Source organism: Thalassophryne amazonica, chromosome 10 (genome assembly GCF_902500255.1).
Source record: "Thalassophryne amazonica chromosome 10, fThaAma1.1, whole genome shotgun sequence".
NCBI lineage: Eukaryota > Metazoa > Chordata > Actinopteri > Batrachoidiformes > Batrachoididae > Thalassophryne > Thalassophryne amazonica.
In genome coordinates, this window is record NC_047112.1 from 41,727,832 (window position 1) to 41,750,652 (window position 22,821).

Below are 22,821 nucleotides of genomic sequence, written 5' to 3' on the forward strand. Positions count from 1 at the left end.
GTACTATTTTACTGTAGGAAGCATCAGTTCTTTACTTCAGCCTGATGCACTTCAGATATGGACGAAAACCATCTCTGCAAAACAAAGACAACGTACCTTTTTGTGCATCTGCAGCATGTCGATCCCAAAGTGTGCTAAATGTTCTGATATTAGAGGGTCCAATGCAGCTTCTTCCTCCTCAAATGAATAAACATCTGATGGTGTAGGAGAGGGGATAAAAAAAAAAAAATCAGTTATGCTGCATTCACATGTTGGCTGTATTTGGCAGATGGTAAATTGGATTTTCCCTTGTTTTCAGTGAGGGGATGGCAGAAAGTTACACCACCACCGGTTGTAACGGTGGCAGTTTTAAAAATTTTCTACCTGATGCAGAGACAAAGACAAACTGGGTGTTGTTTGCCTTTAAGAGTGGGGAATAATGGAGAGCAAAACCTGTGTGATATTACGAAGAGAAATGAAGCTGTCACAAGGACTGAGTATTGAATTTCAATACATTTGTTGTAACCAATCGAAATACTCCATTACTAATGAGTATCAAAAAAATCCCTCGTCATTGGAGAGCAAATTTCAATACCCAAGTCATAAATCTCAGAATCTGCAAGTCAACATAAACAAGGATGCATCCTAGTACCAAAATCTAAGAATACTGGTGATTGGCTGGTTAATGCAGCGTCACATGAACATGTCATAAATACATAAAGGGAAACCGGGGGGGGGGTTGATCACATGTGCATGTTGTTAACTATGATACTGCAGTGATTCAACTGGTCCAGAAATCAGTTCTCAGATCAATGCCCACTGTTACAATGGCATTTATTGATATTATGTTAATGGATGTTCAAGTTGTGGCAAATACGTGTTATTTTATGTTGTTTTTTTATGATGAGTGGAAAAATGCCAAGGTTCTCATACATAACGGTCAAAACATTTCATATATATTGTTATGAAACTGCTTTGAATATGCCATTGCGATGAAAAATAATGCAAAGGGCTCTACTGTAAATTTCCTTCTTTTTTCACACCGATTTTTAAACAAAATTCAGGACCTGGTATAGAACCATGTTATCAGTGCTGGTACTGGTATTTTTTTAATGGTATCCAGCCATGTAGTGTCATGTGGTGTCAACTCAAGTAGACTTTTTAAGCACCACTGAACACCAGAGCTTCTAGTATCTGCATAACATTATGCAAAATGCTACAATGCTGTTATGACTTTCAATTAAACACTCTGTCCATCTCACTGACAGCAAAACTGCAGTTTTGCATGTTATAACTGACCGACTGCAGCAAATCTACCATAACAATTCATCACATACAAGCTCAGGTCAGGCAGGACATCCTACTACACATCATAAATGTAACAAATAAAGCCACAGACGGTGTAAACAGCATTAATCAGTTATTTACATAAAACTTTCTGATCTACTGCACCCAAACAGTTTTTTTTTGTAATTAAACAAAGACAGCAAAATAATTGAAGCACCTCTCGATATAATGGCATTTTAAGAAATAGCTATAAGATTTAATCAACACCTCTGACAAAGTGTGAAAACAACAAGCTTCTCCAAAATGAGATTTTATTACAAGGCTTACTGCACTGAACTGCACTGATTATATAGTTTTACATAAAGTATGTCTCAACATTAACTACTGTAAATTTCAAAAACAAAAAAGTTTGGAAAATATAAGTATTGCACATTTTTCATATAAGGATAAACTAATGTTTAGTATGATAGTCTGGTAGATTCTCTCCAGACCTGTTCCATCTGGGGTGATGGTATCCAGTTTGACAGCCAGGGGAAAGTTGGTCTCTCTGTAGTGCTCCAATGCATGTCCATTACCGCCGCTGCCATCAAAGAACCATTTCCCACAGAGCACTGCTCCGTCTGTAAGGTTCAGCCACAAGTTCTCCCTCAACTCACACTTCTGACACTTCCAGCCACTGGAAGCAAAGAGACATAATATTATTATTATTCATAATAATAATAATAATAATAATAAGGCTCAAAAACTGGACTGAAAGTGACTAGATTCACATTAGGACTGTAATCCATGAATACAAAACGAAAGACAGACTGAGTGGAGAATGATTGGCGAGAGTTTGTCTCCAAATTCAAATTATTTTAAGGGCCTCTTCATCATATAGCCATTAATAAAGTGACACTGACAAAACAATATTAACCTCATTAAGAAAATGTAATTAAAAAGGAATATTATGGAGTTTTCAGTGACATCTTGCAATGAGGTTTCAGATTGCAACCAGATTGCTGTTTTTAATCCCATAACTCCATATAATTCAGTTACAGACCGTCCAAACCATACCTTTTTGGCAAATAATGTGGCATAAGTTTCAATATGATTGGAGCATCTTTTAATTTTGACTCCTGTGTAATTCTTCAATTGACCTCTACCTGAACGCCAACTGAAAATTCAAGTGGCCAATCGGTTTTTTTCAAAAGAGGATTGTCTGAGGACTATTTCTGCTGAATTTGATGCTTTTATAACCATTTGCAGGATTCCGCTCTAAATATTCTCTTATCTGCTGCACTACAGCAACCACTTGGCATTACTTGAGCTGAAACAAAAAACAAAAAACGCCATATTCATGTTTTTCTGTAATGTTAGCTTACTTGTCCAATAAGATAAAAGCCAACTTGGCATTGGTTTTCATCACAAAACCCAAAATGAGTTCCCTCCATTTCTCAAAAAGCCATGTCTATGGAGACCTGTGCTTTCACCTAGCGTTGCTCTGATTCCTGTTTGGCATTACAGGGTTTAGTTTTTGTTTTTTGTTTTTTCCTAGTCTTAGTTGTTGCCTGTGTTTGGCTGGGAGCTACAGTTGGTTTGTTGCCATTAGTCAACTCCATGTTGTTAGTTGCACAATAAACAAACGGTAATCCTCTCTGGCTACGCTGTACAGGGCAACACACTTGGGCGCGCATATAAATGACTACATTTACATGCTGTTAATATTCGGGTTAAGGTCAATATTCCGGTTTCTGAATCATTAGGAATAACCCATTTACATGCTTAAGCAGACAGAGTTACTCCTGTATACATGGTCATTGGTATCATTTGGAATATCCCCATCTAAACAGCGATGCACGTCTTCCACCGGTGCTTGATTTGGTCTGGCATTCGTGCAAATCCTGCGTCGTGTAATCCTGCTTTGTGTAAAACCCCTCACTACACACTTTTCTCAAACAGGCATTAACATTTTCTCATTTTCTCTTCTGCGGGCTGCCTCCGCATCAAAACAGCGAGCGTAGTCTTTGGACTTGTTGCCAGATTTGGTGCAGCTCCGCACAGCGGAGAGAGGGAGGCGGTCTGAGTGGCCCGCTGCGGCGTTTACCGAGCCTGCAGACTCAGTAAGCGCATCGGAGGCAGAGCAATCACGGTGATGCTGACCAGTGCCGCGACCGGCCTGCCTGATAAGGACGCAGAACACAATGCTTGTTTACCTTTACTTCTGTGGTGTCCGGTGGGTTGTGCGCACCGCATACAAGTAGTTGCCGTACTCAAAAGACCAAGAATCCTTGCGGATAGAACATGCGCAGAACACAAAATAATGTTCCTGTCTATGGGGATATCCCGATGCGCGTTTATATGACCTGATATTCAGGTTAGAAAAGGAGTAATCCAGGGGTCTTATTTGGGTTTTTAAAAACCAGAATATGAGCATATTCGGGTTTTTGCGGGCACTTACATGGCCGTGCGCAACCGGGTTATTGCTAATATTCCGGTTACGAAAGGGTTATTGGCTGCATGTAAACGTAGTCACTGTAACAGCCAACGTAAGCAAATGGATTTTCCCCCAAAATCTGATCAGATTCCTTTACAGTAACAACAGAATACAGGTTGGTATAGGCAACTGAGAAAGTCAGCAAATGGCTTCTCTTTTTTTTTGGAATTCATTTCACATGTGAAAATTAACCAATTTAACAACCTTCATAATTCACCTTTAATATTTGAATATTCTAAAGTATGCCTGAAGCAATTTAACACAATGTTTCGTATATGAACTTAGATTTTAAGGCCCAGTCTGTATGAACACAATAATTACTTCTGACAAACAATGGAGAGAGTTTATGTTCGCGAAAACTCAACAATCAGAATCTGCCTTAAGATTTTCCTTTTATCCATTTTACATGTGAGGCAGACTTTCCTTTCCTCACAAGGATTGAAAATCAGAATTCAGGTGATACTCCTATATAATGGTTGGTGAAAGTACTAATGTTTGGACATTATCATTTCCTTGCAGGAGGGATGCACTCTGAGAAAGCATCTTTTAATCACAGAAGTGAGGTGTCTGGTCTACCTGGGTGGGATCCTGACCCCATTATCCAGCTGCCTGAGGCTCCTGGCATGTCTGGACACCTGAATCTCTTCTTCCCAGGAATCAGGCTCTTGTTTCTTATAAGCTGAAGGTGCATTGAGCACTGCATCACAGGCAATCGTCACCTGGATATCAGAATGCAAGAAGGCAGCATGGATGAGGTTGTGTTCAAAACTTTTAAAAGAGAATTTTATGGAGAGAAAAATAATCACTTATTTAAAACAAAACTGAAAAGAGAAATGTGAAGCATAAAAAGTGCAAAAGTGGACATGCAAAGTCAATAAAGGAAAAGACGAAACAGTGCTACATGAAGCAACAGGACCACTGTAGTGCTCATGCTACTGTATCCCAGAAATAAAACACAAATCAATAAGAAGAATAAGACTCTAGATCAGGGTGGTCATGATGGGCCAAAACTGTGCTGGTTTTCCTTGCAATGATCAGGGCTTTTAGTTGATGTCCTGATCATCAGTAAAAATACCCACTAAGGCAAATCAGTTCCAAGAAAAACCTGCACCGCCTTGACCCTTCATAGCACACTGTTCCCCCCCCCCGTTCTAGACCATAACTGCTTCAAGGCCAAAAATGCTCTACCAGTGATCTATGAAGAAATATATTTGGATCTAATGTAGACCATGCCGGACTGGTATCCCACCCAGAGGAAGTTGTAGAATCTCATCTGATTGACACTACGGCATCCAGGAATAAGCACCAGCACCAATGGGCTTCAAGGCCTATATTGGACTTAGTACTTATTGTTGTCCAGTCATTTCAATAAGTTAATTCTGTTTCTTTTAAGGAAACCTGCTTACATACATCAGGAAACAATCTTTTTGAAAGAGCAAATTATGGACTATCTTTCAACAGTTCCCTTGTGCTTCTCGCTTTCACAGATATGCATGGTGTGTGAAGATCTCAGGTGCTCACAAATGTTATCTAGCATACAATTTGATGACATAAGACACAGAAATTCAAATTTTTCAAATTTATTATTTTATATAGCGCCAATTCACGACAAAATCGTCTCAAGGCGCTTCACAACATAAAAAACAATTAAAAATTTAAAACACAATAAAAACAACCATAAAAGAAAGACAGCAGTAAAAGAATAGAAGATTAAAAACACATCATAACACTAATGATAAAACAGGGAAAATAAATGAGTCTTTAAACGTGATTTAAATGTCTCCACAGTGTCCGACTGCCGAATGTGTGCCGGCAGATCGTTCCACAGAGCTGGGGCACGATAGGAAAAAGCTCTGTGACCAGCAGACTTTTTATTCACCCTGGGAACACACAGAAGTCCTGCACCCTGAGAACGCAGGGCCCGAGCTGGTACATAGGGGCTTATCAAGTCAGCCAGATAGGGAGGTGCAAGTCCATGAACAATTTTATAAACTAAAATCAGTACTTTAAAATCCGATCTTGCAGAAACAGGAAGCCAGTGCAGGGACGCCAAGATTGGCGTAATGTGGTCAAACTTTCTGCTCCGTGTCAAAAGTCTGGCAGCAGCATTCTGAACCAATTGAAGACCCCTGATCCTGGACTGCGGTAAGCCAGAGAATAGAGCATTACAATAGTCCAATCTAGAAGAGACAAACGCATGAATCAAAGTCTCAGCATCAGCCATAGACAGAACAGGACGAATCCTCGCTATATTTCGCAAATGGAAGAAGGCAGTCCTTGTAATGTCTCTAATGTGGAAATCAAAGGACAACGCAGGATCAAAAATTACTCCAAGGTTCCTCACTTTATCCGTATGATGTATAACACACGGACCTAAGATAAATGCTAGGTGATCAAATTGCGGATATACTGATTGAATATTCTCTAACCCCGAGGCCAAAATTTCAGGCAGTCTGGCCTGAGGTTCGATTTTAGCGGTTACCCGGAACCTGTGGCACCCCACTTTGGGGGCGGGCACACAACTCTTTAGACTTGCATTCCCGACCGGAATCCACCTTTTTTATTTCATAACTGTACAGAAATCTATCAAATTTGGACAAAATTTGCGCAGAATTTGACTTTCTGAGACCGACACATACACAAAACATCAAAAATGTTCTGTTTGTAATGCCGCATTTTATTATACACAGATCAAATGGAGCGTTTTTGAGGGAAGAGCGAACAACAGCCAGCGGAGAGTTTTTTATATTTCTCTACGTGCGCACAAGAAACCATCTGTGAAGATTATTTTATTTATTAACTACACAGATGTATAATAAAAGCAAATGGTGACTGGTTTTTTGAGGGAAGAGCTGCCTTAGATTCTGAGCTTAATTCTGATTCTGAGGAAGAACACCTTGAAGTGCTGCAGAGAATGGCAGATGACCATGATGACTGCTAATAGATTTTCTGTAATCACAACAAGTGTAATCAACACTCATGGCAGCCATGATTGTTAATGGGCTGGATGTTTAATAAAACATTGGCAGCTGAGATGACCTCATGCCAATCTGCCTGTGCATATTGGCATGGGGTCATCTCAGCTTCTGACAAGGTTAGAAAATTTTGAAATTTCAGAAAATATTACTCCAAAAACACAAAAATTCCCTTCCATAATTTCATCCTGTCTGATGAAGGGCGAGGCCCGAAACGTCACCTTTGGTGTGTTATTAAAGGCTTGTTTGGGAGCTAACTGGCTGTGCGGATCTCTTTCATTTTTTGTTCTTCCATAATTTCACCCCAAATCTGCCCCAGATATCACCAGAATGCACAATTTGCATCCATTTATATCAAACTTTTGTGGGGGGCATGCCCCCAGACCCCCTAGTTGCTTTGCCGCTATGCTGCGTAGCGGTAGGTTTTGTACCGAACTTTTCTGAGGGGCACCAAACTTTTCAGATTTTGGTGCCCTTAAGGCACACAACTATTTATTCTAAAAGGCAAACCCTGATAACACATCAGATTTGTATTATGTGGTATGTCCAAAAACAACCGTAATATAACACAATCCTGGCACTTCCAAAAAGTCTCCCAATGATGTCACATCATGTATGACATTGTTATGGGAAATGTTTAAATGCAAGGGATTACCAAAGTATGACAAAGATCATGTTGGAAAACATATCTGCAAACATCTTGAACTTCCATCATGGATAAAACAAGACCACGGAATGCTGATTCATTTTGGACACCATCTTAGATCCTCTAAGGTGTTTCAAGATATGGAAAGAATTTCAAACCAACCTTCTGGGGTGCATATCCATCAAAGTGAGAACAAACCTTTACCCAGAGAAGTCAACATGTGTTTCTGATTAAACATACAACAACATCACATTTTTGTAGATTCACAACATTCAGTTATGCATGGATTAAAAAATATAAATCCTGCAACCTATACCATGCAAAAATAAAAACAAAAAAAGCACTGGACACAGCAGAATCTTAAAAAAATTAGCAGCATATCTTCTTTAGGCAAGTTACAAAGGCTGGTATTAAAACAAAACAAAACACAACAAATACAATCAAATTTTAAAAACAAACAAGAAAATGTGTTTATGTGCAAACAGTGACTCCCGCAGCCATTTCTGGAAAAGCATTTAGACCACACCAATACTTGTCTAATTAAAAATTAACAGCTGCTCGGCGAGTCAACGCATATTACTTTAATTCTTGTGTATCTGTGGAACGTATACCCATGAAAGCCAATTAAACTTATACAAATCCAGAATTAGGCTGAAGACCTAACCTACTAACAAGTAATGATTAGCAAAGGATTCACCGTGTGCACATTCTCACATCCTGACATGCACAGCAGTACCAAGACCCTGTGACGGGCTAACTCACTGACCAGTGCGGGCAACTCCTCAATATTTGGTAAAGGGATCTCGAAGTGGTCTGGGAAAATGACAAGCTTGGCCTCATCTTCATATTCATAGTCCTCCCCGTTAAAATCACGGTTTAGCTCTAAATCTTCAAGACAGGAAACAAAGAATCAGCTGCTGTTACACAGTGACTGCAGTTGGAGACATTTGCAGACTTTCATCATCAGATCAGCTTTTTCTTATTATCGGACATGTCTTGATTGTTAAGTGCAGCGACTAAATTATTTTTATTAACTGATAAGTCATTTTACACATGGAATACAAAAAATATAACAATGTTAAAATACCCTCAGCCATATGAGCATTGTGTTCTTTATAATATGCAGTTGTTTAATTAATCATTAAAATCCTCTTGTCTTACGTACCATTTGTACATGTTGAATAAAGCCCCTTTATCAATCAATCATAAACAATATTTGCATTTTAAGAATGGAAGTTGTGCAAATTAAGGAATATTTGTAGATTGGCCCCTGTGCATTTGCAGATATTAATGAGACAAAATCAACTCCATAGTAAGTTAACTGAGTTAGTGGGCATTAGCATGCACGCTAACATCTGCAAGATGTCTTGTAAATGATTCCAGAGGTGTTATTAGGTAAAAAAAAAACAACATAGTTTTCAGTTTTAGAAGTGTTTATTTCTCGCTAGCTTTTATAGATAATATATCACAAAGAGGATATATTTACACACAAACAAAACTAAGTTTTGCAGCTAGCTACCAGACTACAATGTCACCATGCTAACGTCCGCAAAATGAGTAGTAAATAAGTTCAGAGGTGTTATTAGGTTCCAAAAACAGCATTTTAGTTTTAGAAGTGTTTATTTCTCGTTAGCTTTTACATAATATATGAGAAACATGTATACTGATTTTTTCACAGCCAGATCATTGCCAGACGTCGCTGATGTGAAACTCCAGCTGTCGGTGCGTTTTACTATAGAAATACAATGTGGTATTTGGAGTGGTATTTGCGCTTGAATTCCAGATTTAAGTAATTATTTGATTGAATTTTGTTATATTTCTGTTGTTGGGACCTTCGTGTGGCCTTCAACTATTCAAAGGGTTTGGACAATATCGCCAGGAGCGATATAAAAACTAAATTAGCAGGAGCAGGACTGGCATCTCGTCTGTACCAACACAAAGCTGGACGATGGAAAAATGATCCCACACAATGGTCAGATGTTCAATGAATATCCTGATATTTATTCCCACATCAGACACACCAGGTATTTTTGTATTTTATATCATTTATGTCATGTATGCATTATGAATTGCTGGTCTGCCCCAGGAGGGGCCAGCTGCTGATTATTTTCCACAAACTAACGCATGATCAATGTGACGAATAATCCTCTTGGTGCTTCATGACAGATTTTAATATTCTTTCTCGCTTTACTGTTACAACCCACTGCCTCGCATTGCTGAGGCATTAAAAAACAAAACAGTGGTCAAAATGAAAAAAACTCACATCAATTTACATTGTCTGCTATGGATTGTTTACACACCAGCTGGAGTTTCTAAGCACATTGCCAAGACCTCACAGGTAGAGTGCGACCAAGTCAATAAACACACAAAACAATGATTTTGGAGAGACCAGCCACTGACGTTATGGTGCAGCTCTACTCTGATTGGCTCTTGTCCAAGGTCTGTGTCCCAAGAATGTTCCCTATCAATCTGAAGACCCTAGCAGCATTAGGACTGGACTTATGCTGAGCACAGACAGATGAAAAGCCTTGCAATACCTGACGGCTATATCTGATGGCCTTGGGTAATAAAATGTCAATTACATGGAAGTAAAGGTGACATCTACAGATTACTGAGCCGTTTTATCTAATTGCAATATTCTATCATCAAAAAACATACAGTATTTGTACTCACCTACCAGAATAATACTTTTTCCACTGTGATAAATATACTATCATATTAATGAGATGTGGTATTATTGTTCATTTTTACCTGTGTTTTCAGTTGTTTTAACTGGTACGTTTTAATGTTTTTAAGTGTGTCCATTGTTAATATGCAATAGTCAATAACACCTCAAATTTTGTTGAATACTGTACAATGGCAATCAAGGCTGTCTATTTTTTTCCACCAACAAAACTCCAAACGTATTGGTGCACGCCGCTTTGTGACAACAACTATTTTATTTCAAGTGGCATTAAAGTGATTTGAACCAATCTGTTGTTGACAGAGAACAATTTAGACACATTGAATCCTAATTTATCTACAGTAAAGACAGTTTAAGATGTTTTACCAGTAGTGTAGAGAGAAACCGTTTGAAACCAGCAGTTTGAAATCAAAACTCAGTGTCTGGCTTCAACAACTTCAAAATTTAGGTTGTTATTTACAGTGAGGAAAATAAGTATTTGAACACCCTGCGATTTTGCAAGTTCTCCCACTTAGAAATCATGGAGGGGTCTGAAATTTTCATCTTAGGTGCACGTCCACTGTGAGAGACATAATCTAAAAAAACATCCGGAAATCACAATGTATGATTTTTTTAAATAATTTATTTGTATGTTACTGATGAAAATAAGTATTTGAACACCTACCAACCAGCAAGAATTCTGGCTCACACAGACCTGTTAATTTTTCTTTAAGAAGCCCTCTTATTCTGCACTCTTTACCTGTATTAATTGCACCTGTTTGAACTTGTTACCTGTATAAAAGACACCTGTTCACACAATCAATCACACTCCAACCTGTCCACCATAGCCAAGACCAAAGAGCTGTCTAAAGACACCAGGGACAAAACTGTAGACCTGCACAAGGCTGGGATGGACTACAGGACAACAGGCAAGCAGCTTGGTAGAAGACAACAACTGTTATGTTTATTTATTAGAAAGTGGAAGAAACACAAGATGACTGTCAGTCTCCCTCGGTCTGGGATTCCATGCAAGATCTCACTTTGTGGGGTAAGGATGATTCTGAGAAAGCTCAGAACTACACAGGAGGGCCTGGTCAATGACCTGAAGAGAGCTGGGACCACAGTCAAACATTACATTAGTAACACATGATGCTGTCATGGTTAAAAATCCTGCACGGCAGCAAGGTCCCCCTGCTCAAGCCAGCACATGTCCAGGCCTGTTTGAAGTTCACCAATGACCATCTGGATGATCCAGAGGAGGCATGGGAGAAGGTCATGTGGTCAGATGAGACCAGAATAGAGCTTTTTGGAATCAACTCCACTTACCATGTTTAGAGGATGAGAACAACCCCAAGAAAACCATCCCAACCGTGAAGCATGGGGGTGGAAACATCATACTCTGGGGGTGCTCTTCTGCAAAGGGGACAGGACGACTGCACTGTATTGAAGGGAGGATGGATGGGGTCATGTATTGAGAGATTTTGGCAAACAACCTCCTTTCCTCAGTAAGAGCATTGAAGATGGGTCATGGCTGGGTCTTCCAGCATGACAATGACCCCAAACACACAGCCAGGACAACTAAAGAGGGGCTCCTTAAGAAGCATTTCAAGGTCCTGGAGTGGCCTGGCCAGTCTCCAGACCTGAACTCAATAGAAAATCTTTGGAGGGAGCTGAAACTCCAAACCTGAAAGATCTAGAGAAGATCTGTATGGAGGAGTGGACCAAAATCCCTGCTGCAGTGTGTGCAAACCTGGTGAAAAACTACAGGAAACGTTTGACCTCTGTAATTGCAAACAAAGGCTACTGTACCAAATATTAACATTGATTTTCACAGGTGTTCAAATACTTCTTTGCAGCAGTAACATACAAATAAATTAAAAAAAAAAAAAAAAAAAAAAAAATCATACATTGTGATTTCCGGATTTTTTTTTCAGATTATGTCTCTCACAGTGGCCGTGCACCTAAGATGAAAATTTCAGACCCCTCCATGATTTCTAAGTGGGAGAACTTGCAAAATTGCAGGGTGTTCAAATACTTATTTTCCTCACTATAAGTTTACTGTATGTAAAATTTAAATTAATGACAAGGAGCAGATCCTCACATGAGGATTTGTTAAAGAATCTGTTTTTTAATACATGATGATTTATAATTACAGTATTTGCTTAATTAGTTAATCAAATTATGAAGAGATGAATCCTCAAATACAAATCGGCAATGCCTTTTCTCACGTTTTCAGTAAAGTGTCAACATGCCACAAATGTGACCTTTCACTTGGACAATTTATTTTTTGATACATCTGTGAAGATATGTAGCAGTGTAGATACTCTCAACAATTATGGACCAGAAAATGAGAAGAGAAATCCATCCACACAGGGTCTACCAGCACTCATGATTTCCTCTCCATATAGAGTTGACATTCTCCATCCAGCCTAAAGTTGTGTAACTGACTCATAAGACATTACCGTCATCACTTTAAACTAGTCCCGTGACAATGTTTTGTCCACTGTTTTAATGCCTAAAGCGAGTGGCTCACAGCTTGATTAGATCATTTGACTGGAATGGAGATGACAATAAATAAATAAATACATGACTGAAGTCTAAGGAAGATGCTAGATTTATTAAAAGAACACAACCTTGGGAAACTGTCTGAGAGGGGCCCAATAGCCTGACTTCACATTCAGAAGTCAGATTTAAAGCCACAATCAAAAATCATTCTTTTGACACTGGAAAAGGAGGAGTCACATGTAACAAATCTTTTAACTTCCCGACTCAAACAGTTCAACAAGTTGATTGGCCAGCTGTGCAATAGTGTCAGTACGCCCATGGCATTTTTTTATTTCCTACCTTTGTTGAACTTTACTCCCACCATCACAAATCATCAACAACAATGAAAAATGGATTACAAAGATGACAAAAATACTGAACTGTTGTCCACTTCTACAAGGGTAAGTCTTTTTGTCACCGGCCACCACTGAAAGCCATCAAACACAACTATAACCTTTCCCAACTGTTCCAACAGAGGTCATACCACCACTTAAATCAGTGAAGACGTTACTGCCTGTTAATCTGTGACCGATCAGAAAACACAAGCATTAATTACATCAACTGTGAATGGAAGGAATTTCTCCAGTGCCAGGCCACCCTGTACTCAACAAGGAGCGTCATACACATGGTAGAACCGTGTCAGGCTCAAGAGAAGGATGACAGGTGGAGGCAGCTGAGAGACCAGCGAGTGATAGAAAGCAACTCTCCTCGTCTCCACCCCAGGAAATAAAGGGGAGCAGGCCAGGGTGTACATGTGGCCACTTTGATTTAGAACAGTTACCAACCACATGAGCAAATAAATGAGCTATAATTAGATCACTGGAGGAGGAGACGAGGTAAAGGGAGGCTGGAGGAGCAGCTGGCACTTCGTCACAGTACAACAGTAACAGTAACAGTATGCTGAATCCCTTAGCTGAGATGTGATTTTTAACACTTATCAATTTCATGTTGAGACTAGCGTTTCCAGCTATGATGTCAATAACTGCAGCACAGATGGTCAATGTAGGAATGAAAGGCTTTTTTTATACATATATCTGGGCAAAGTGAACTCACCAAGAAAAACTTTCCCATTTCTTCTTCTGGGGATGGCACCTCCGGCAGCTCCTATGGCTTTCTGTGAGACGCAGCAAAGACAGATTGAACAATAAATCATAAAAATAGTAGCAGTAATAATAATAACAGTAGTAAACAAGAGCCATCAGAGATCTCTGACGTTCGCCAATCCGGATCCTGGATCACCTCCAAAATTCAGTGGAGTCTTCCATGGTCTAAAATCTTTCTATGGCGCAAATTTGGTGAGAATCTGTGAAGTAGTTTTGACGTAATCCTTCAAAGCCTATATAAAGAGAAACTTGATCCATAAACCGGTTCTGGATCACCTTCAAAATCAAATGGAGTCTGTCATGCCCCAATATCTATCTGTGGTGCAAATTTGGTGAGAATCTATGAAGTAGTTTTGACGTAATCCTTCAAAGCCTATATAAAGTAAAACTGGATCCAGAATCCGGATCATCTTCAAAATTTAATGGACTTTTCCATGGCCAAATATGTATCTGTGATGCAAATTTGGTGAGAATCTGGGAAGACATTTGATGTAATCTTTCAAAGCCTACAAAGCCTTTGAGTGAGCACTGGTCCTCCCCCGTCGGATTTTCATTATCAGGAAAATGTCTGAACGAGTAGCGCTGCATCAAATTTTTTCAGAAACTGTGAGAGACAGCCAGGTGGAAACCATTCGGAAAATTCAGATGGCTTTCGGTGAAGATTCTATGGGCATCACAAGGATTAAGGAGCATTACAACCGGATTAAAGACGGCCCACAGTGGCTGAGGGCGCGCCGCGCTCCGAGCGACCATCGACAGGCTGAAATGACCAGATCATTTCCAAAGTGAAGGCTGTGTTGATCCGGGACGTCGTGTGACCCAGAGAATTTGCAGAAGAGGTGGGCATAGCCATTTTTTAGGAACATTCCACTGTTAAAGGAGATTTTGTAATGAAAGACGTGTGGCGGAATTCGGGACGAAGCTGCAATGGTGGAGAACAAAAGCAAGTCCGTGTTGGAAGTCTCACGGGACATGTCTTCCACCATTCAGAAGATTCAGACGGCTTTCGGTGGCTTTTTAGTCGAGTGAGTATCCGAACGGAGTATCTGAACGGAGTCTTCCATGGGCTAATATCTGTCTATGGTGCAAATTTGGTGAGAATCAGTGCAGTAGCTTTGACGTTATCCTGCTAAAAGTAATCCTTCAAAGCCTATATAATGTGAAACTTGATCCACAATATGGATCCGGATCACCTCCAAAATTTAGTGTAGTCTTCCATGACCTAATATCTATTTGTGGTGAAGATTTCGCTAAAACCTGTGCAGTAGATTTGACGTAGTCTTGCTAACACACAGACAGACAAATAATTAAATAAATGCCGACAATTTTATTACATCCTTGGTGGATGTAAAAATAAAAATAATCTAAACTCAGGAAAATAACTGTGAAATGCTGAAACCCAAATTTATAATTTTCTTTGTCAAATGTCATGGTTGACATTTTGTTGGAAATAGATAGTGGATGTTTCAGTTGCAAGGTCATGTTACAAGGCGAAGGGAAAACCCAAACCATGGCCCGGTCAAAGGTTAAGCAGACTGCACAGATGATTTTAGATCATGACAGCTTCCACATACATTTAAAATGATGTATTCTGTCCGGTCTTGTTTATACTATGTGCCATATTCTGTTGCTGTGATTCCTAAATAACCATTACCGCTGCATTACAAATTGTTAAGTGTGGCGGATATCCTACATGAGTTAAATCCAGTTTGAACAAGCTAACACATATAGATGAGCATTTCAACAAACAGGAAGTGAAAACCAACACTGTCAGGCTTAACAACCGAATCAACAAACAAGAACTTAGTTACCAGGAAATAAAGCAACCGTGTGCCAGAGACTGATTTCAGGTGCCTTCATGCCAGCAGTTCACTAGACTGGAAGGAGGATGTGGCGGGTTAGACCAACAGAGACAGAAACAGAATGCTGACACATCCGAGTACAAGTGGACCCCTGGACCAGAAAAGAAAAAAGACAGCAGACGCAGGAGCCTGTGGAATGTGAGCAGCTGTTTCTGGCCAGATCCAAGCATGGAAATAGTAGCTCTTTACAAAGCAGTGCTTATCTGGAGGCAATTACAACCAGTGGGAAAACACGACAGCAGCTAAGGCCTTTGTTGTTCACCATCATAGGAGCTTTCCCATGTCTGAGCAGGAGGGGATGCTTCTGGGATTTTCTAAAGGTGACAAACACCCCAATAAAAAAAGGGCACTTGGGATGTAAACAGAATATTCTCATAAAAGAAAATACAACAAGGAAGACCAAACCAGAAGTTGAACACGGAATTCTCAATATGACTTCAGGGGGACATACCATGTTAGTCATTTTGTCACACTGCAACAGTAACACAATGCTCCCATATGGTTCCTTGTTTGTCCTATAAGATGTCAGATTAATTTATTTAGCCAACATTTTTCATTCTTTTATGATAAAATGGCTAATGGCTTCCTGAAGTGGGGTTTTAAATGGTTTTTAAATAAATGAAAAATTGAATATGCTGGATCTGGCCTGGAACATAATCTACCATGGCTGTCCACCAATACAATGATGCTCTCTAGCTCTGTCCCCAAATTCAGTTTCCATCGATCCATTCATTTTCTATACCTGCTTACTCCAATTAAGGGTCACAGGGGGTTGGAGCATATCCCTGCAGTCAGATCATGAGGCGGGGTGCACACTGGACAGGACAGCAGTCTGTCACAGGGCCACATACAGACAAACAAACACATTCACCCCCGCGCACACACCTTCGGACAATTTAAAGTTTCTAATTCACCTAACCTGCATGTCTCTGACTGTGGGAGGCAGTGTTGCCACAGTTACTTTGAAAAAGTAATCCAATTACTGATTACTCCTTGAAAAAGTAACTTAGTTACTTTACTGATTACTCAATTGGAAAAGTAACTAAGTTAGATTACTAGTTACTTTTTTAGTTACTTTCCCCAGCTGCCGACAACAACCCACGTCAACATGAAAATGATACCTGTTTTGCCAAAACTCACTTTATAGTCACCCTTTCTTGACGTCAATGAAAATAAATACTTGTTTTATACAAAGTAAAATAAAGACCTCTTTCTTGACCTCATATTTAACTGTTGACAGCACTGTAACAGTAAAACTTGCAATTTCAAACCTACATTGTTTATAAATGTAACTATTAAATTCTAACATTTTTCTAACATTTAAATTCTCTCTAAACATTTTACTTGTCGAAATTATTATTATTTTAAGCAATATTAGTAGTTGTAGTAAAAAACGGCTTCAAAACTGGACCTTTAATCTAGGGATGTTGTGGGGGAGGGGGGCACATCCTTGCCCCACGCCCCCATTCCATCTGGATTCGCCCCTGCTTTGGCGTTTGAGCACAAAGAATGGATAACATTTATTTATGCAGAAAACATGATCAGATTTACAGGTAAGAAAGTTTTATTGCGTTTTCACATCATGTGGTCCTCAGAAAGAGAGTTTAGGTGCATTTGAGTGGAAAATAGTGTTAGTTGTTGACGCGTCGCGGAGTATCAGCTGTTTTTAACGAGACGATACAGAGTGGCTCAGCTCAGAATTCTAAATAAAGGAGGGAAAAAAGTATAAAAATGTCTTTGTAAAGCTCAGTGCAGGTGTGCTGATCACCGCGCTTTAAGAGGTGAGGACGAGTCGAGCAGCTGCAAAAAACCGTGGATGAAAAGCTCACAGCTCGCTGAAAGTGGGCAATTCAGTCGAACCCCGACCCCCTGCCCACAGACCAAGTTTAATGCTGCTATCAACCCACAATGAAAAATAATAGTAACGCACAGTGACATGGAGAAGTAACTTTAATCTGATTACTGATTTGGAAAGATTAACGCGTTAGATTACTCGTTACTAAAAAAAGTGGTCAGATTAGAGTAACGCGTTACCGGCATCACTGGTGGGAGGAAGCCGGCGCACCCGGAGGGAACCCACGCAAATACGGGGAGAACATGCAAACTCCAGACAGAGATTAGATTAGTTTAGATATAACTTTATTGATCTCTTGGGAAGATTCCCTCTGGGAAATTGAGAAAGGCCCAAGGTGGGAATTGAGCCCATTACCTTTTTGCTGTGAGGCAACATCCACCGTGCTGCCCACTCACAGTGTGTTTATAAAAAATAGCATTACCATCTGTAATTAATATGTAGTTTGAATAAGCTATACAAGGTGTGTGTTCGTCTCCTATGCGTCCTGATATGGGATTGTAGGCAAATATGCACTTCACAGATCTGAGGGCAATATGGACAGGGGAAATGGGCTACAGGTGCTGCACAAATTTATAGTGGATCCAGTAAATTTTAAACAAATCTTTGCCTTCAATAAATGTTGTGGTAGATGCAGCAACAAAATTTAAGGCAACATCCTTGAAAGTTGACATGTAATGATCAATCAAGAAGCCATTAACTTTTGGTGTTAATTGGGTGATAAATGTGGATTTCGGATCAAGATTTTCATTACAAAACAGCTAGATGGTTCATTTTGAGGACTTCATTGGGGGTTTGCACAGCCTGAGGATCCTGGTCACCTGTAACATCCTGAGACGAAGCGTTTTGGATCCACCTACCTCTGCTGACAAATCAGGTGGAGGTTATGTGATGTGTATGTGTGTGTGTGTATATATAGAGTTGAGCTTATCTCCTCTCAGCTGCTTCACTGCTGCAAGCTATGTAGTAAACAGGAGCTTCCAGCAGGGGACAGGGCACACAAAGACAGAAGTGCTGACTCATTGTTTGGGTCTGTGGTCGCCTTTGATGCTACCAGAAGCAATGGCGGTGTTAAAACTCAAAATCAGCTTGTTAGTAGTTGCAAGTGTACTGAACACAATACTGAAAGTTATCGCTTAGCTGTAGCTTCCAATAAATTTTTGGGTGGTTTATCGGTTTAGCTTTATAAAAGATAACTTTTCAGTTAGATGATTAGCTGTTATCGAAGCTAGCTTTTTGGTTAGCTGTGCCCACCACTGTTTCTAAGTCCCAAAGTGATTTATGGTCAAATCAAGTCAAGCCTAGAAACGTGTTGGTACCACATGTCAACACATGCACCATACTATGAAAATGTAAATGGTCACATACGGCAACCACCCAGGAAGACCCCTGTCCATCCTCACCTCTCAAAAATAAAGATCTATCTGCTGCAGCTAGGTAAAATAAGGGGCGACCCTTGGCCTTCTCCAGCCACTTGGGTCCTCAACACTGAGGCACCTACGTGCTGGATCGTACACAGAGAAATACACCACAGGTCCAAAACATCATGGCTGACACTCCCTCACAATCCAAGTGACACTTCTCAACTTAGTCTCCCTAAGTGACCATTTCTTTGACACTCCAGACATTCCAGAGGTATCAAGGATCCTCCAAAGCAAACAAAATTTTGTGTAAAGATGGAATCTGTCTGAATATTTTCTTATATCCATTTCTTTAAATTTGTAAAATTGCAAAACAGCAATTTGTTAAATTTCATTACATTATGATGTAACAAAAATCCAATGATGGTAAAATCCAAGAACCTGAATGCCCTCCTCTATCAGGTGACAGATTTGTTTTACTCCAAAGGACGTTTGCACTTTTCAAGAGCACCATCTAGTCATCTGTAACCATTCATCCACTTTCTGTTGCTTATGCTTTCAAGGATCTGTTAGGTTGATGCCAACATATTTTAAGCAAGGATATAATATGTAGTTCACCAGTCCATCTCAGGGCTCGTTTAGTCTTCTATTCACACCTACAGTCAATTTAGAGAATTAAGAGTGTAGAAAGAAGCAGGAGCACCATGACTTTTTTTTAACGATAAAGCAGCAGAAGCAGTACTACAGGTACACCATATTAATGCCAACTCTTGAATATTTACATTTTAATCAATTCATTTTGAGGATATGGTACATATTATTTGACATTTAGCAATTCAAAAACAGAAGAGAATAAAGACATTAGCTTTATGACTGCCACCAAGGAGAACATCTGAGCCACTGAGAGGTAAATTAAACAATCCCACATATGGGGCATTTTGAGATTTTAAACATTAAATTTCAAAATATGCAAGGAAATCAAAGAAAAATGCACCTGACAAATTTTAAATGTCAAAGAAAGCACAAACCAAAACACAGATGCAAGATTCAAGATTCAAAAAAGTTCATTTTGCAGGATAGTGGACTTCATCTATCAGCAGCTCACCTATTTGTTTGTTGGTGTGATAGGAGGATTACTCTAAATATATTACACAGAAGAAGGTTCCCAGTTCCAGATCACCCATGCCAATTCTCCATGTAATGAGGAACTGCATCAAGAAACGGCATCCGGAGTAAAACCTGTGCCAAATCAACATGCAGATCCATTTCAGATCTGCTGGGGGAAAAGGGAAAAGCAGAAGAAACTAGGTACACTTTCGGGGCAAATCCAACATCTGATAAAGTAAAAGACCTGGCATATTTTCAGTACTATTTAAAAGCAATATTTTATGGAATTTCGTAATAATACAAGATGTGGCACTTTGTTATTAGAATCAGTTTTTGTAGATAAAATGGACAGACATTAATGGCAAAATTATAGCCGTGTAGCAAACAAACCCATTTAATCAAGCACATTTTAGAGACAATTATCAGGACAAACACTTGGCCTAACAGTGCAGTGAGGTTTAGTACATCAAACAACAGACTGTGGCACTGGTTTCCACGCTATTCAGTGGTTTTCTTGCTAACTAAAACTGCTATTCATCAAACACTTTATTTTACATTTTGAATTGAATTTGCATGGAACTGGGAAGTGTCCTAATTTCAGTGACTGATCTGGCATGAGTGCAATCACCGATTAGCTGGTGTGGCCAGGACTCGGGTCCTCTCCTCTGAGATGTGCTTTCAAGCCTTCAGTTATTATGAACACTAGACAGTATTATTGGTTGCTTAGCTGCAACATTTCCATTACTGCATGTTCTGACAATTCTGTATCATTTTACTTCATGAGTTTAGCCAGCGCAGATGGTCATCCCACTAATATCCCTTTCACACCTTGACGATTTAGCCATTGTAAGCTGACCATATTAAAAAAAGCTACCATACACTGGCATACATCTAATATGTTGTAGGTAAGTTTTGTTTAAATTAAGAGCACGTTGAAACACACTGTTATATATCATAATACGCTGAGCACCTTGAAACATTTTGGGCATGCACAATATTTTCTACGTATGCCAGCGTACGTTTCATACGTCCCATTCGGGACATAAGTAAGTTATGAGATTGCTGACACACGTTTCTTTAAATTTACTCATAAGTCAAAATACATCCATTAATGCTGTCTATTGACTGGCTGAAAGCTGCAGTCCTCATGTGAACAGACTGTTTCAAATATTAAAACCATTCACACGCAGAGTAAATATAAAGTCTTAATCTGACCTGTTTGTTTTAGGTTGATTCATCATCACAGCCTGATGAACACGTATCCACATAAACCCTCCTGATTTTGGAAAACGATATCTGAAAATACTTTTTCGCCATGGCTGATGAAACAAGTCCCTCTGTGCTTTTCTGCTCCGGGTGCGTGTCTCAGCCTGAAGTCGGCACTTTGTGCCTGAGCACCTCATTCATTAATGTCTGCACGCAATGAAAATAAATCCCACGAGTCACAAACACAAAAATAGAATAAAATAATGTCAAAATTACTCTGTTTTACCTCCGCATGTAGCGGAGACGCAGCACGACACTGTACTCGCACTGGATGATGTACTCATTTATATTTAAGTGTTCCACCTGCCAAACAAAATTCTGCCTGCGGTGGAAACATAAACCAAGCCAGACTTAACTGTTCCGACACGTATACCATGCAGTACTGACCCAAGCCACTTGGTGAAAACGGGGCTGTCAGTATACGCTGGTTAGATCATCAAGGTGTGACAGCTGAATTCATTTATTAGATGTATGCCAGCATTTTTAATATGGTCAGCATACACAGGCTAAATCACCAAAGTGTGACAGAGCCTTAAGTCTGGTCTGCTTCAGGTTTCTTCCTATAATCAAAAATGTTTTCTGTACCACTGTCACCAGTATGCTTGATAATGGGGTGGGTAAGCTTTAAACCTTGTTAATGCGTGGCATCTTGGGGTGATTTTTTTTGTCATGATTTCATGCTATATAAATAAACTGAGTTGAATTTATATTCATTTGCATGTTTCCAAAATTCTTATCGCATGCAAAAAAGTATTCCCCGTCATCCTTGTTTTTTACTGTAATTCATTTTAAAGCAGTAATTCTCCTTTAAAATGTTGTAGCTGTTAAAATTAGTTAGTCTCCAGTTGTTATACATACACACACACATATATATTTGTCCATCAGTTATACTGCTGACGGGAAACTTACTTCTTTGACGTGTCGTTTGAGGTGCATGTAAACACTCTGTCCTGTTTTGCGGTAATGTCTCTCCACGTGTTCTCTTCCAAAACCCAGGAATGTGTTCATACACACATACAGGCCTCCCTCAGATTCCTGCAGCAAAAAACAAACATCCATTACTGAAAAAAATCCCCATATCACCAGCATTAACAGATACAGCTCGATTTACAAGACTTCAATTTGCACAGAAAATGATTTTGAGTTACCTACCATGTTTCTACTTTTTTAAAATTCAACAGTATCTGGGAGGCAGTCTTTCACAAATGTCTACACAAAATCAAACCTGGTGAAATTTCATGACAAAAAGATGTAACATTTGATAGTTTAATAAAATTAAAGACATATTTTGATGTCGTTTCGCCATAATGCCCACAACTAACAGGAAAAATAAAATTCTGAATGTGCAGTGAAACGTTAGTAAAATATGTGCGAGTTCCTCTGCAGGCACATTTTCAGTATTTCATGTTGGTCTGGATGTTGGTCTGGAGCATCAGCACCAGACCAACATGAAATACTGAAAATGTGCCTGCAGAGGAACTGGCACATCGGTGCAGCATCTGCAGTGATGCGGTCTCTGTATCGGACCGTCGTGGTGAAGAGAGAGCTGAGTAGGGGGGCAAAGCTCTCGATTTACCGATCGATCTACGTTCCGATCCTCACCTATGGTCATGAGATTTGGCTCATGACTGAAAGAACGAGATCGCGAGTACAAGCGGCCGAGATGAGTTTCCTCCGCAGGGTGGCTGGGCGCTCCTTTAG

At 39.6% G+C, this 22,821-nt stretch overlaps 1 protein-coding gene across 2 annotated transcripts in view; it reads right to left on the reverse strand.

Annotated features, from left to right (window-relative positions):
- The window catches only part of usp13 (ubiquitin specific peptidase 13), a 95,335-nt gene that overhangs the window by 51,805 nt on the left and 20,709 nt on the right, over positions 1–22,821 (reverse strand). For both annotated transcript variants that reach the window (XM_034179896.1, XM_034179895.1), the window contains exons 2-7: positions 22,030–22,155; positions 13,623–13,683; positions 8,130–8,251; positions 4,319–4,461; positions 1,758–1,942; positions 97–194 (exon numbers count right to left, since the gene is read on the reverse strand). In XM_034179896.1, coding sequence (XP_034035787.1) covers positions 97–194; positions 1,758–1,942; positions 4,319–4,461; positions 8,130–8,251; positions 13,623–13,683; positions 22,030–22,155 — 735 coding nt within the window. The remainder of the gene's footprint in view (positions 1–96; positions 195–1,757; positions 1,943–4,318; positions 4,462–8,129; positions 8,252–13,622; positions 13,684–22,029; positions 22,156–22,821) is intronic.